Genomic DNA, 16350 nt, shown 5'->3' on the forward strand with positions numbered 1-16350 from the left:
CAGCCTCCCAAGTAGCTGGGACTACAGGCGCCCGCCACGTCGCCCGGCTAGTTTTTTTTGTATTTTTTTAGTAGAGATGGGGTTTCACTGTGTTCGCCAGGATGGTCTCGATCTCCTGACCTCGTGATTCGCCCATCTCGGCCTCCCAAAGTGCTGGGATTACAGGCTTGAGCCACCGCGCCCGGCCATAACATTTTAAAAACATATAAAAATACTTAGAAAAACAAATATGCAGCCCATAATCAGCCTTGACCCGAAGCCCACACCATGAGCTGGGCCCTGGACCCTCCACGGTCTAAGTCGTAACTGAAATGGGGCCCTAAGAAACTGAATGGAGAAGAATGAGAAGAACTCCAGCCTCAAAAGGACAGGGGTTCTGGTGGGAGAAAAAAGTAGTCAGGCATCTCTCAATTGGAAGAGAAGGGTGTGGTACCCTACCCAGAATATATACTCTAGCACAGACGTGCTACTGGTCACATCTAGAAAGACGTGGGTATGTGAAAGAACAGTGGCCACTCTGCCTGCTACCAAAGTAGACAAAATACAAAATGAGCTGCTGCTGAAGACAAGCGAGCCAGCACCCTGGCACCGCACCACCAGAGGGAGGAGGAATGTGAATTCCCAGCACGCTGTGCAGCAGCGTGAACAGCCAGGGACACTCAGAGGCCAGAAGGAAGATGTTTCTGCAGCTGCCAACGGTCGGTGTAGGAGTGTCCAGGGGCCACATGTGATTCTGATGGATCTGGCTAGGTCAAGAAGGAAGTTTCTGAGCTTTCCAAAAGTGAAAACTGTCCTAACTGATAAGGTTAATCACATTTCTGGTATCTTCAGAAGAGAACAGGGGACAAGAAGATACAGACCCTGGGAATGCCTTCCCCAACACAGCACACTCACACCTTTACAGCAGAAAGGACGCCTCATTCCAGATTGTTGCTGAATACGATACCTGGATCGACTCCAAATACAAACGTGATGTGAAATATTGAAACCAGGTTTGAAAACTGAGATTTTTTATTCATCCACTTTGTACCTTCTTTAATCCTCCAAATAAAGTGTCAGTCTCCAGCTCAAATTCCTGGTCCAGCTCCTCTTCATGTTCTGACCAAAACAAACCAACAACAAAAAAAGTCTTCGTTAGTCACAAATCTAAACAAAATTGGGTTGGCTGAAGAGCTGAAGCACTAAAGGAATTGGACTATGTCCTGGAAAAGCAGCCAGTGGACTAAGCTGCAGGCACGGAAACATACCACACTGCTTGACCCTGCTTTCCAGTGTTCTGTGACCTAAGTTCCTGGAAATACGTAGAGCCACTGATGGAAATTTGGCTTGTAATAAGGGTCACAAAAGGAGAGAGCAAGGGAGAAGAGTTTCCAACACAGGAAAATATGGGAAGGGTTACTGCAAATGGCCCACGTGCACATGCTGTTAGAAATTTTGGGCCAGGCATGGTGGCTCACGCCTGTAATCCCAGCACTTTGGGAGAATGAGGAGGGCGGATCACGAGTTCAGCTGTTCGAGACCAGCCTGACCAACATGGTGAAACACCACCTCTATTAAAAATACAAAAATTAGCCAGGTGTGGTGGCAGGCACCTGTAATCCCAGTTACTCAGGAGACTAAGGCAGGAGAATCGCTGGAACCGGGAGGCAGAGGTTGCAGTGAGCCAAGATTGCACCATTGTATTCTAGCCTAGGCAACAAAAGCAAGACTCCATCTCAAAAAAAAAAAAAAAAAAAGAAGAAAGAAAGAAACAAAAAGAAAGAAATTTTGACACAGACTTGCCACAAAATATGGTGATTGGATCCACTATGATATAATGCTAACAAAATATAATAAAATAGTCATATAATGGTAATGAGCATGTATATAAGTAAACAATACAGTTGATTTGAAACAAAAGATAAAATAATATCTGCAAACACTCCTTGAGGATGTACAATAACCAGACACAGTACAAGATACTAGGAATGAAATGCAGCCAGACTGGTGTGGCTTTTGTCTTCCTGGGGCTTCCTGTTGACTGGGGAAGATAGACAAACACAGAATAAGAAACGACGATAGTGCTGATGAGTGAATTGATGCAGGAAGGAATGCTGTGGGGGCTGATGCTGAGGTGCGATGTCCTGTAGGCAGCTGCATGGGTGTGGGTGGAGCTCAAAGGAATGCTCTACACTGGAGATAAAGACTTACGAGTTCTCAGTATAAGGGTGGCACAAAGCCACCAGAATGACTGAGATTCCCCCCCCAAAAAAGGACAAAGAGTACCTAGACAAGAATGGGGAAATATTAATGCTTATCAGATCAACAAAAGTATAAAAACCACAAGAAACCAAAAAGGAGCTACCCAGAAGGAAACCCAGGAGAGTGCTGACACTAAAACATAATCATGAAATGATGCTGGGTTCAGAGTAGGATCAAGGGGCAGATTCACACACACTAGATGCAAACAGCAAGCGAAGCATCAGACCGCAGGCAACATTTAGGAACAATACACAAGGGAGGGGCTTGCACACCGGCGCTGGGTACACATGGCACACCTCCAGGAGCCCCAGCTACAGTGCACTCCAAGTGATCTGGGTGTGCCATGGAGGTGTGTGATTACAGTAGGGCACTGGTCCTCTCTGTGACAGCTGTATGCAAGACGACATTGTGTATGCGTGTGTGCACGCACCTATTTGAGTGTTGCACTGCACACAGACACACAGACTCAAGTCCAAGGGAACAATTGGCAAACAAATGACAAGTTACTGTGATCCAACAAAGAAGTAACAGAAACCTCTGAATTCATTAGGGCAAAGAGAGTAGAAAAACTTTCTGCCTCTTCCCTCTTCTGTTTTGGCTTCACTTTCACACAAACTGCAACCTTTAGAAACATCAGAGTTACACGGGATTAAAACAAAGCGAAAACTTAAGCTTTTTTTTTGGTGCTTCTTTTTTAAGAGTTCACTCAAAAGCAGTGGCATTTATTTACACGCTAGCCTCAGAGTTCCTGAGGCTGGAACATACCTCCCTCTAGTGGGAGCAAGGAGCCCTATGCAGACTGGAGAATGATGATGAAATCTTGCCTAGTGCTGCCCAATAGAAATAGAACATGAGCCACACTTAAAAATTTAAAGTTTCTAATAGCCACAAAGTTAAAAAAGAAAAAAAAAAAAGTCAAGTTAATTTTACTATATTATTTACTCCAATATAAATTGTATTTCAATATGAAATCAATATTAAACAGTGATATGAGTTATTTTACATTCCCTTTTTCTAATTCTTTAAAATCCTATTTACATGTCATCTTTATAGCACACCTCAGTTTGACCTGGCCACATTTCAAATGCTCCCTATCCAGATGTGGCCCATGACTACAGTACTGGACAGCATAGCTCTAGACCAAAAATCCGTCCTTGACCAGGCGCAGTGGCTCAAGCCTGTAATCCCAGTACTTTGGGAGGCCAAGGCAGGCAGATCACCTGAGGTTGGGAGTTCAAGACCAGCCTGGCCAACATGGAGAAACCCCATCTCTACTAAAATACAAAATTAGCTGGGTGTGGTGGTAGGTGCCTGTAATCACCGCTACTTGGGAGGCTGAGGCAGGAGAGTCGCTTGAAGCCAGGAGGCAGAGGTTCCAGTGAGCCGAGATCATACCATTGCCCTCCAGCCTGGGCACAAGAGTGAAATTTCATATAAAAAAAAAAAATCTTTCCTCATGTTTTGGAGAATTCATATATATCACCTTTGTCTCATTTCTTGACACAAATGCTCCCTGACATAAATTTTAAATTCTAAGTTAAATCCATTCATGACCCATTTGGAACTCACTGTCTTCACATTGTCTTAAGTTAGCTGAAAACCCCAGCTGCAGAATGTAGTTGATACAGGAGAACCTGCGGCAGGACATTTTTCCGCAAGTTGCAGTAACCCTCAGAATTTCTGATTATATCTTCTGGTAACCGCCCTTTGGGTTCATTTGGCCCGCTGCCCAGACACAGCAGATTTATCAAGACAGAGGAATTGTAATAGAGAAATTTAATTCACACAGAGCTGCCTAAATGGCAGATGAGAGTTTTATTATTACTGAAATCAGTCTCCTGAAAATTTCCCCCAGCCCCGCCCCAGAAGAAGTCTCGCTCTGTCGCCCAGGTTGGAGTACAGTGGTGCAATCTCGGCTCACTGCAACCTCCGCCTCCTGGGTGCAAGCGATTCTCCTGACTCAGACTCTCGAGTAGCTGGGATTACAGGTGTGCGCCACTATGCCTGACTAATTTTTGTATTTTTAGTAGAGATGGGGTTTCACCATGTTGGTCAGGCTGGTCTCGAACTCCTGACCTCGTGAGACTGGTTTTTGTTTTTTTTTTTTAAAGGATAATTTGGCAGGTAGAGGGCCAGGGCTGATTGGTCAGGTCGGAGATGAAATCATAAGGAGTCAAAGCTGTCCTGCTGTGCTAAGTCGATTCTTGAGTGGGAGCCACAAGATCAGATGAGCCAGTTCATCGATCTGGGTGGCACCAGCTGATCCCTCCAGTACAGGGTCTGCAAAATATCTCAAGCACCAATCTTAGGTTTTACAATCGTGATAGTTTTACCTAGGAGCAATTGGGATGGTTTAGAATCTTGTGGCCTCCAGCTGCATAACTCCTAAGCTTCATTTCTAATCTTATGACTAATCTGTTAGTCCTACAAAGGCAGTTACATTTATAATTTTTGCACAAGCAGTTTTATTCTTAGGGAGGGACCTCGGACCTTCGTTCTTTGAGTAGAACTGGAGTTTTTATCCTAAGTCAAACACAGTCAAGCAAGAGGCCGCCACAAACAGAAAAGAAGCCTTCTGTGCCTGGGAATTCTCTCCCCATCACACAGGACTGACTGGCAGAGCCCGCTTTCTTCCAGTGCCCTGCTTCTATTTCCCCAAATTCAGTGCTTCACAAAACTGCCTGAGAGCATAGAAATGAAGCAATTTCTGCTGATGAGTCCTGATTACCACGTCAGCTGTTGATTCTTGCCTTCCACAAAAGGATACATCAAAGCTCCATCCTACCTACTGAGTGAGAGGATTTGCATTTTAATCGCTGTCAATGAGCTGTGGTGGTAAACCATTTACTTAAAACCTCTAACTAACCTACCCCTTTTTCACTCTCAGCATTTTGATGGGAAATTAATTCTGGGGTGGGTGTAGTAAGAGGGCAATAATCAGAAAGAGAAGAAAACACATACACACACACACCCTAGTCTGACACAAGACACAAGCCACTGGGAGCAGCACACCCAGTCATGGCGCACATGCCCCGCTGTTTCTACGCATTGGCAAAACTCCAATCAGCTCCTACTGATTATTTCTCCAGGAAGCCACGAGTACAACAGCCTGTGGTAGTCATTGAGAATAGGAAGGGCGGCACAGAAAAGATGGGCTTCTGATGATGCGAGAATTTAGTGGTAAGCAACTCTCAAATATTCATCTGCAGATTATCCTACAGAAAGGGGGTGGCTTTTCATGACACTCTGGAGGCCTAGGGGCTCCTTCTTTCCTCTTCCAATTTCCACTTGAGGAATAAAAAAGTGATTTAAAAATAACCCAAGGGAAAGCAAATCATATATGCCAATGGATGTAAAAGGAGACACTGCATAAATGTCCTTCAAAACTCCCAAATAGGGCTGCTCATCTGCCACTCACCTGAGAAATTCTGAGTCTGCAGGGGCAGACCACCAGGTGTGCAATTTGCATGGGAAACTTTACAGCTTCTGGGAGAAGGAGAAGCAGCCTGGACTGAAATGGAAACCCTCAAGCCAAGAGTGAGCCATAAGCTCTATGCATGTTCAGTGTGTGGGGTCTGACATGGAGCACCAGATGGGGAGCAGAAGGAATGAGGAGCTGTGGAGTCTAATACTAGGGCTTGCCCGCAAATGCCCCCCAGCCCAGTCTCTGCCCCATGTCATTGTGGGAGGCTTACTAGAAGTCTTAAGAAAGCAGATTATCTGGAAGCCAACACTCCCCCTATGTGAGGATAAAAAAATATTTTTCCTCTAACTTTCGTAGGTTCATGACTGAGGCCCCTGTAACAAAAGGCACATTAACAAGAGAAGAGCATACAAATGTATTTAATGTAAGTTTTACATGATACAGGAGTCTTCGTAAGGAAATGAAGACCCAAAGAAATGGCTAAATTTGTGTATTTTAATGCTAGGTTTGATGAAGATTGGACAGTCGTGGAGAAATAGATTTGGACAAAATGAGTATGTTCTAATGGCAATAAACTGAGGGGAACTTAGCAAGACCTATTTCTTCTGTGTGATCCTTCATCTTCTGAGATAAGGATGTTCCCTTCCTTTGTGTATAGAGAAGGCACCTCTCAGATGAGGGTTTTATGACCTGCTTCAGGGGAGAAAGGTTGGGAGTAACTTTCCCGCTTCTGCTGTTTTCTCAAATGCCAAGATGCCACGTTTTGAGGTAGTGCTCCTGAACCCCAACACCTACCTGAAGGACCAGTGTCAACCCAGGAGGAAAATGCCAGTGCAAGAAGGAAGGGATAGGCTATAAGACTTGGGATCCATTCCAATACGAAGACAGTGATTCAACTGTTTCCTAAGACTCTGGCCAGAGGTAACAATGGAAACCACAGTCAAATATAATGTGAAGCATCACCAAACAGAATGTTTGGAGCCTTGGCTGTTCCACAACACTCACTGTTAATGCTTCATGACAGGCTGTTCAGTTCCCGGCTCCTACAGAAGTACATTTGGGTCTTTTCACAAAGTCTTGTTAACTGAAGGACCCCTGGTGGCCCCAGCCATACTCAGTCAGCTCACCTGGTTCTAAGAGCAAGGACACCTGTTCAAGGACAGGACCAGTGGCCTTTGTTTTCCCACCCTGGACTGGGCTCTCCAGAGTTACTGATCATCTTGCAACCAAATAAGTTCCTCTAATCACAAAAGTCAGTGGGAAAAATTACTTCCAAAAAAGCCCATGCCCCATGAGAGGTTAGCACGTTGCATGAACAACGTAAAAGAAAGAACTAATCTATAAATGAGCTTCTGTATCCTTGATTCATAAATCGAGCTTAGTAACAATGAAAACCACAGGTTTATACAGAAATAAACAAAAGGTAGAAGGTGAATGTGTTCAGCTATGCTAGCTGTATCCCACTTTAAGAACAACTATATAAAAACAAAGAAATAGGGAGTGGTGATTCAAATAAATACTTTGCACCATAAAAAGCAAAGGCTCCTTAAATATGAGGGCTCCCTGGTGCTAGAGTGTATTTAAAGAAACATTAACTACAGATATATCACTGAATATTTAAAAAATGAAAAAAAAAGCCTGTGACATGAAAATGCAAATCAATGGGAAACACAATTTCATTTATGAAAATGTCATTAATATGCAACTTTTCAGGAACATAGCTACTTCATAAAAGAAGACGTGCCTGGTCTCTGTAAAATCAGAAGGTTCTAGGGTAGCTGCTTTTCATTAGAAAATAATTTTCACAGGCCAGGCACAGTGGTTCATGCCTATAATCCCGGGACTTTGGGATTTGGCTTGAGGCCAGGGGTTCAAGACTAGCCTGGGCAACATAGAAAGATCCTATCACCAAAAAAAAAAAAAATAGCCAAGCAAGTGTGCAAGTGTGGTAATGTGTGCCTGTAGTCCTAGCTACTTAGGAGGCTCAAGTTGGAGGATCACTTGAGCCCAGGTGCTTGAGTTTGCAGTGAGCTAGGATCGAGCCACTACACTCCAGCCTGAGCAACAGAATGAGACACTGTCTCAAAAATAATAATAATGAAATATAAAAATATGAATTGTTCAAACTGACTTAAGAATGAAAGCATACAAATAGCCCTGAAAAGTACTGAAAAGTTTTCAATGAATAAACTCCCAAAGAGACTTCATGCCTAGGCATACTTAGAAGTGAATAACATCAGACACTGATGCAGACATTTCATAAACTACCTTAACAGTACCATAATATTTTTTAAAATGGAATCATCTCCAGTTGTTTTATAAAGCTAACAGAATATGAAGATTGAAATTGGGGATGAGACAAAACAAAATTACAGGCCAACCACTCTCACTTAGAAATCCATATTTTTTTAACCCTAGGGGGAAAAGTATGTTTAAAAATACCATGGTCATGGTAGGTTTGTAGTACGATTGAATTCGTATGCTTTGCCTTTGGAAAACTGATGACTTTAAAATGTACCAATAGGTCAAAAAAGGAATAGGTACTTTAAAAACAAATAAAATTAAACACTTATTGCCAATTTAAAGGGGCTAGGATTCCTTAACATGAGTTTTTAAAAACAAGTAAAGCTTGTTCAAGCTTTCACTATACAGAGATTTCCATTAAAGTCAGAATTAAAACAGGATAACATTCAACTGTTGTATTGTTCTAGATGTCCTAGCAAAGCAAAAACAAATGAAGCAAAACTACCATCATCATCTGCAGATGGTATTATCTAAATACAAGAACAAGGAAAATCAAATGAGCCAATGGAACAGAAGAGAATTCAATAAATTGCTAAAATATAAAATAGATAAACCAAAATAAATACCTTTAGTGTAGATCAGAAATAATCAGCTAGGAAATTTGGAAAATATCCCAATCGCAAAAGGAGAAAGGAAAAGACTCAGAAATAATCTTAAGTTTCAGCAGGATCTATTTTGAAGAAGACCACAAACCTTCATTAAGGGAAGTGATTAAAGATTTTGAATAAGCAAAGAAAAAAATATATTATTGGATAGAAAGACACATTATAAAAATATCAATTATTTACAAACTAATTTATAAGTTTATTACAATTCTAACTAAAACCCTAATGATTTTTTGAAAATAGCCAATTTCAAATATATATCTGGAAGAATAAGCCAGTAAGAATAGCCTAAGAAAGATCTGAAAACAAAGAACCAATGACTAATAACTTACTCCAGATACTTAAGCATTTTATAAATCAAAGATAATTAAAACAGCACAGTATTGATGTAAGAATTGATTGAGAAGTCAATTAAACAGAATATAATAATTTAATATGTGAGGCCAGGCAACCTGGCTCATGTCTGTAATCTCAGCACTTTGGGAGGCAGAGGCAGGAAGATTGCTTGAGTCCAGGAGTTTGAAACCAGTCTCAGCAACATACATCTTGTCTCTATTTTTGTAAAATAAAAAATAAAAATAAACTTTAAATTTTAACAAAAGAATTCAGTATATGACCAAGATTCCATCATAATTATCAGAATCACCAGTAATCCCAGCACTTTAGGAGGCCGAGGAGTTTGAGACCGGCCTGACCACCATGGTGAAAACCCGTCTTTACTAAAAATACAAAAATTAGCAGGGTGTGGTGGTGCACACGTGTAATCCCAGCTACTCGGGAAGCAGAGGCATGAGAATTGCTTGGACCCAGGAGGCAGAGGCAACAGTGAGTAGAGATCATGCCACTGTACTCCAGGCTGGGTAACAGAGCAAGACTCTATCTCAAAAAAAAGACATAATGTTTAGTTACCTATTTGTGAAAAAATATCACATCATATACTAAATACACTTGAGATGGATTGAAGAGCATTCAACTTGCTGGGAGTAGTACAGAAAAATGGATCTCCTCCTTTGGAAGTGTGAATTGGCACAGCCTTCCTGAGAGCAGCCTGGGTACATCTATTAAGCACCTGAAAAATGGTTGTGTGGTTTTACTCTATAATTCCTCTTCTAGAAATCCTTCTGAGAAAAACAATCAACAATCCAAACACATTCTTTACAAAGTAAATGAGATAAGCATTCAACTCATGACACTGAAATAAAAAGGAACAGACCAAACCTAAAGAAACAATAAGGAAGGAAATAATGAGATAAGGGCAAAAATCAATGAGTTAGAAAACAAAAAGAAATGACTGAGAAAATAAAGCCAAATGATGAAAAGATTAATAAGATTTCTGGCACCGCTGATGAAAGAAAAAAAAATAGAAGGGAGGAAGAAATGGAAAGAGGAAATGAAGAGAGTGAAGATGATGCAGATAAAATATAAAATAATGAAACCACAAAAAAATTTTTAAATAAAAGTTAAGAGCCACAATATACTAATCAAACTGAAAACCTACATAAAGTATATAGATCCCTAGAAAGCTGTAAAATGTCAAAATGGGTACAAGAAGAAATAAAACATTTAAATAAGAACCAATAGGTCGTAAACTGAAATAGTCAAAGACTTCCCCTCCCAGGTGCTTTCTTTAAAAAAAAAAAAAAAAAAAAAAAAAAAAACAGGTGAATTCCTTCTATCACCAGGATTTTCAATGATGGGAATTCAATAGTTTTTATTCTGAATATTGCATTAAATTGATATGGCCAGAAAAATATATGGCATTCTTTTAGGCAGAGGCATCAATTCGTTCAAGGCCTATCACACAAGCCTTCTGATGCATGGCACATTGCATTTTCACATTAAATGTAAACAGAGAGGGGCTGGGCGTGGTGGCTCATGCCTGTAATCCCAGCACTTAGAGAGGCTGGGAAGAGTGGATTACCTGAGGTTAGGAATTTGAGACCAGCCTGGCTAACATGGTGAAACCCTGTCTCCACTAAAAATACAAAAATTAGCCAGGTGTGGTGGCATGCACCTGTAGTCACAGCTACTAGGGAGGCTGAGACAGGAGAATTACTTGAACCCAGGAGGCAGAAGTTACAGTGAGCCGAGATTGTGCCACTGCACTCCAGCTTGGGTGACAGAGCAAGACTCTATCTCAAAAAAAAAAAAAAGTAAACAGAGATAAAAAGTTTTATGTCTACTAAGCCATAAGGCACCAACCTAATGCAATAGCTGTGTATTAGCCACAGTACTGCAGACACCAGGGGCGAGGTCAGCCAGCATAGCAGATCACTGTCACCACCCCAAATATTTCCATGTGACTTCAAGATACTCTACTTTGGTAGAGTTGCAAGGAAGAAGGGGTATTCTGTTGAGTCCCTGCTATGGATTTGCTGAGAGATTCCATTTGACTAAAACTGTTAAAATCAGTCTGCTGTCCCCAACCACATGACAACCCTGCTACTGCTGATAGAGACAGCCGTGAATGAGATGCCTGCTCTGTGCCCAAGAAGAGTAGCCATGCAGATGCCCACCAGAGACATTTCACTTAACAAATACACTTGGAGCCCCTAGTCTATTCTAGGCAGCACATTTGCTCCAGACACGAATGCCCTAAAAAAGTTCACAGTAGAGACAATTTTTCCAGTGACCCACTTCTACAATGTGGGTAAGTAGCACTTTTTCCTGAATTAGAAAGTGAGATATGGAACCAAGAAGGCTCAACACTGCACCAGTTAAACATACTTAAGCATGGCATGGGGATCTGGCTCCTGTGAGCTAAACTGGCAAAAGCATTTGAGGAATATATTTCTTGGGAATGTCGGCACTGACAATAAAAGGAAAGGCATTAAGGATTTAGGAAGCTTCAGGCTAGGGAGTGGTCAGCATGACGCACAGCATGACAGCATCTGGACAGGTTAAGGTGCAGAAAAGTTTTGTACTATCTACAAAGGGACCCCTTGCCCCATTCCCAGAAGCTACCACAACATAAGAAGTAGAGTTGTAGAGTCCTAGGTTTAAGCTTCAGCTCTATTAGTTATTAGATATATGACCTTGGACAAGTAATACCTTTGAGCCTCAGTGATTCATGTGGGTAAAGAAGTATAACACCCATTACAGAAGAGAAACTCCAGGAGGTGGCTGCCATCAGACTCTTCTCTTCCTCCATATGCTGCTCCACCTGTAAAAAGGTGTAGTCTTTCCTCCCCTTCAATCTGGACTGGCCCTGTGATTTGCTTTGACCAATAAATGAGGCAGAAGTGACCTGTATAACTTCCCAGGTGGCACGTGCAACAGCTGGAACCCAGCTGCCCCGTTATAAATGTAAGAAATGTAAGCCACATGAAGCCATTTAGAGAGAACCATAGTACTCCACTTGACAGTCCCCAGCTGAGCTCCCAGCTGACAGCCAGCACCAACTGCCAGCCATGCGAGTGAGCCACCCTGGATGAGTGAGCCCAATCGAGCCACCAGATGACTGCAGCCCCAGCTGACAATACAGGAAACAGGAGAAAGGCCAGCTGAGTCCAGTCCAGGTATATTAAAGTCAAAATCTCACAGAACACAAAAAATCAAAGTAATCCAACACATCAACAGGCTAAAGAAGAATAAAATGATCAAGAAATGCAGAAAGAGCACTTGACAAAAACCAGCATCTATTGTGTTGGTTAGTGCTATGTGTCAACTTGACCAGGCCAGGGAATGCCCAGATTAAACACTATTTCTAGGTGCCTGTGAGGGTGTTTCTTGAGGAGTTAAGCATTTGAATCAGATACAGTAGGTTGCCCTCTTTAATGCGGGTGGGCACCATCCAATCCATTGAAGGTCTAAATAGAACAAAAGGAGGAGGAAGGAAGAATTCACTCTTGTTTCTGGCTACTGCTTGAGCTAGATCATCTCGGTTCATCTTCTCCTGCCCTCAGACTGGGATTTACATCCTAGGCTGCTCCAGTTCTCAGGCCTTCGGACTTGAACTGAATGGCACCACTGGCTTTCGCAGGTCTACAGCTTGCAGACAGAAGATCATGAAACTTCCCAGCCTCTATAATTGTGTGGGCCAATTCCTTGTAATAAATCTCCTTTTATAGCTATATGTAGCCTGTTGATTCTATTTCCCTGGAGAACCCTAACTAATACAGTCGTTCATAACAAAAGCTCTCAGGAAACTAGGAATAGAGGGGAACTTCCTTAACTAGATAGATGAAAAGCATCTATAAAAAACCCACAGCTAACGTCATACTTAATGGTGAGAAACTAGAAGTTTTCCCAGTTAAATTAGGAATAAGGCAAGGATATTCCTCTCATCTCTCTTTTTCAAGATTCTACTGGAAATCCTAATTAAGGCAACAACAACAAAGAAAAGGTATATAAGATTGAGAAGGAAGAAATAAAATCATCTTTGCAGACGCCATGATTACCTATGCAGAAAATCTGAAAGAACTGACAGAAAAACTCCTGGAATTAATAAGCAATAACAACAAGATTGCAGGATTTAAGGTAACTATACCAAAGTCAATTTCTTACCTATATATCAGCAATGAAATAAATAGAACTTGAAATTTAAAACAACACCATTTACATTGTCACCCAAAAAATGAAATACTACTGAGCTATAAATCTAACAAAATATATATAAGATCTATATCAGGAAAACAATAAAACTCTCATGAAAGAAATCAAGTAACTAAATAAATGGGGAGATAGTCCATGTTCATGGCTAGGAAGACGCAATATTGTCAAGATGTCAGTTCTTCCCAACTTGATCTATAGATTCAATGCAACCCCAGTGAAAATCCTGGCAAATTCCATTGTCTGAATATACTGCAATTTATTAATCCATTTGCCTGCTTAATGACATCCTGGTTGCTTCCAATTTTTAGCAATTATTAATAAAGCTGCTATAAACATCTTTAGTTTATAATTAAAATTATTTTGTAGATGTCAACAAACTGACTTTAAAGTTTATACAGACAGGCAAAAGACCCAGAATAGACAACACAAGTAACAGTCAGAAGACTGACACTATCCAACTTCAAGACTTACTGTAAAGCTACAGTAATCAAGACATTATGGTATTGGTGTAAGAATAGACAAATATATCAATAGAACATAATAGAGAGCCCAGAAATAAACCCAGATAAATATAGCCAACTGAATTTTGACAAAGGAGCAAAGGCAAAACAATGAGGAAAAGATAGTCTTTTCAACAAATGGTGCTGAACAACTGGACATCTACCTGCAAAAAAATCAGTCTAAACACAGACCTTACACCCTTTACAAAAATTAACTCAAAATGAATCATAGGCCTAAATATAAAATGTAAAATTATAAACTTCTAGAGGATAACATAAGAGAAAATCTAGATGATGTTGGGTAGGGTGATGACTTTTTAGATCTAAGACTAAAGGCACAATCCTTAAAAAAAAAATTGATAAGCTAGACTTCATTAAAATTTCAAAATTTCTGTTTTTCTAAAGACACTGTCAAGACAATGAGACAAGCCATACACTAGGAGAAAATATTTGCAAAAGACATATCAACCCAATTTAAAAATGGGCAAAAGAACCAGACAGACACCTTACCAAAGATACACAGATGGCAAATAGGCATATAAAAAGATGCTCCACATCGTATGTCCTTAGGAAAATGCAAATGCATTTCCTTATAGAAAAACAATGAGATACTACTACATACCTATTAGAATGGACAACATCCTGAACTGTGACAATACCAGTTGCTGGCAAGATGCAGAGAACAGAAACTCTGATTCACTGCTGACAGGAATACAAAAGGCACAGGCACTTTGGAAGACAGTTTGGCAGTTTCTTACAAAAATTAACATATTCTTACTATATGATCCAGCAATTGCACTCCTTGGTATTTATCCAAAGGAGGTAAAAACTTATGTCCATTCAAAACCTATGCATGATCTTTATAGCAGCTTTATTTGTAATTGCCAAAACTTGGAAGCAACCAAGCTGTCCTTCAGCAGGCGAGTGGATTAATAAACTGTGGTTTTTTCTAGACCTCAAATTATTTAGCAGTAAAAAGACAGGAGCTATCAAGCCATAAAAAGACACTGAGAAGCCTTAAATGCTTATTACTAAGTAAAAAAAGAAAAAAAAGCCAATCTGAAAAGGCTACATTTTGTATGATTCGAAGAAAAGGCAAACATATGACATTCTAGAAAAGGTAAAACTATGGCCACAGTAAAAAGAGTAGGAGCTACCAGGGGTTGGGGCAGGGGGAGGGAAGGATAAGTAGCCGAAGCACAGAAGAGTTTTAGGGCAGTGAAACTGCTCTATATGATACTACAATGTTGGATATGGGTCATTACACATTTCTTAAAACCTAAAGAACGTACACCACCAAGAGTGAACCCTATTGTAAAGTATGGACTTTGGGCGATAATGATATGTCAGTGTAGGTTCATCAATTGTAACAAACGTACCCCTCCAGTGCTGGATGCTGCTAGTTGGCGAGGCTGTGTGTGTATAGGAGCATGGGGTATTATGGGAGCTCTCTGTACTATCTGCTCAATTTTGCTGTGAACCAAAAACTGCTTTTCTTGTTGTTCTGTTTTTGAAACATGGTCTTGCTGTGTTGTCCAGGCTGGTCTCAAGCTCTTGAGTTGAAGTGATCCTACTGCCTCAGCCTCCCAAGTAACTGGGACTACAGGAGTGCACCACTATGCCTGGCTTTAAAACGACTTTTAAAAAATAAAGTATATTCAAAACGGGAGGTAGGTGGAATCTCACAGAACAGTGAGAGATAATAAAAGGTGGTTGTTTCTTTAAAACACAAAGCTTCAGGATAGCTTGTTGTGCAGAAATAGGTAATGAAGATACCCTTCTATGGAGGAGACTGCGAATGGACTGCTCATGTCCCTTCTTGCTTTCTCTACAATAGAATCCGTGTGCTTTGGCTGGATAAATGGCCTCCCAACCAGAGATTACATTTCCTAGCTCCCCTCTCAGTGAATGTGGTCACAGGACTAGGTTCTGGTGAGTAGTACTTGAATAGATATGATATAAGCCACTTTCAAGTCAAGTTCTGAAAGGGAGAGAGCCTGTCCTCCCCTTCCCTTCCATCCTTCCTGCTGATCAAAGAGCAAACTTGACAACAAGAGCTAGAGCAGCTACCTTACAGAAGGTGGGACATGTTGAAGACAGCAGGGGAACATGGGAGAAGGAACCAGGGTCTCTGATGCTAGCTAGACACCACACTAGCTGTGAACTACAGTTACCCTGGAGGCTAAGTTTCTGCAGCCAAGCTTGTTTTCTAAATATCCTATCTCATAGGGCTGCGCTAAAGATCAAGTGAGACAAGGTACATGAAGTATCTAACACGGAGCCTGACACAGAGCAGGTTAGTTCCTCTTCATAAGCTCTGAGAGCTCAGAGGCTCCAGCAAGAGAATGCAGCCACTTCGACAGCCTTGCCCAAAGAACCCTGCTCATCTCCTTTAGGTGGTCATTTTCTGCAACCAAGTCCATGGCTATGAATGGGACACATTCAGAATGCAGAGGAAGATCAACCCTGGTGATCCATAGAGTAGCAGATGCTGAAGGCAGAGCATTCTCAACTGTACTTCCCAAAACCTACCTTTGTCATTTTTAATGACTGCACTACTTTCAATATGCTGTCCCGTCTTCAAGATAAGGTCCAAACTCCTTGGCCAAATATACAACCCATGTCTTTCACAACCTATCCCTGCTCTTTGATCTAAGCTCAACTCTTTCACTCCCCATCACACTCTGCACTCTAGTCCTGATGAGTGGTTTGTAGTTCCCTG

At 41.2% G+C, this 16350-nt stretch overlaps 1 protein-coding gene across 8 annotated transcripts in view; it reads right to left on the minus strand.

Moving 5' to 3' along the window:
- The window catches only part of HHAT (hedgehog acyltransferase), a 382998-nt gene that overhangs the window by 343910 nt on the left and 22738 nt on the right, over positions 1-16350 (minus strand). For 6 of the 8 annotated variants that reach the window (XM_011975810.1, XM_011975804.1, XM_011975809.1 and 3 more), the window contains one exon: positions 1031-1098. The exons of the other annotated variants lie outside the window; for them this stretch is intronic. In XM_011975810.1, coding sequence (XP_011831200.1) covers positions 1031-1098 — 68 coding nt within the window. The remainder of the gene's footprint in view (positions 1-1030; positions 1099-16350) is intronic. 8 annotated transcript variants of the gene reach the window in all.

This window comes from Mandrillus leucophaeus, unplaced genomic scaffold (genome assembly GCF_000951045.1).
Source record: "Mandrillus leucophaeus isolate KB7577 unplaced genomic scaffold, Mleu.le_1.0 Scaffold159, whole genome shotgun sequence".
In the NCBI taxonomy this organism is placed as follows: domain Eukaryota; kingdom Metazoa; phylum Chordata; class Mammalia; order Primates; family Cercopithecidae; genus Mandrillus; species Mandrillus leucophaeus.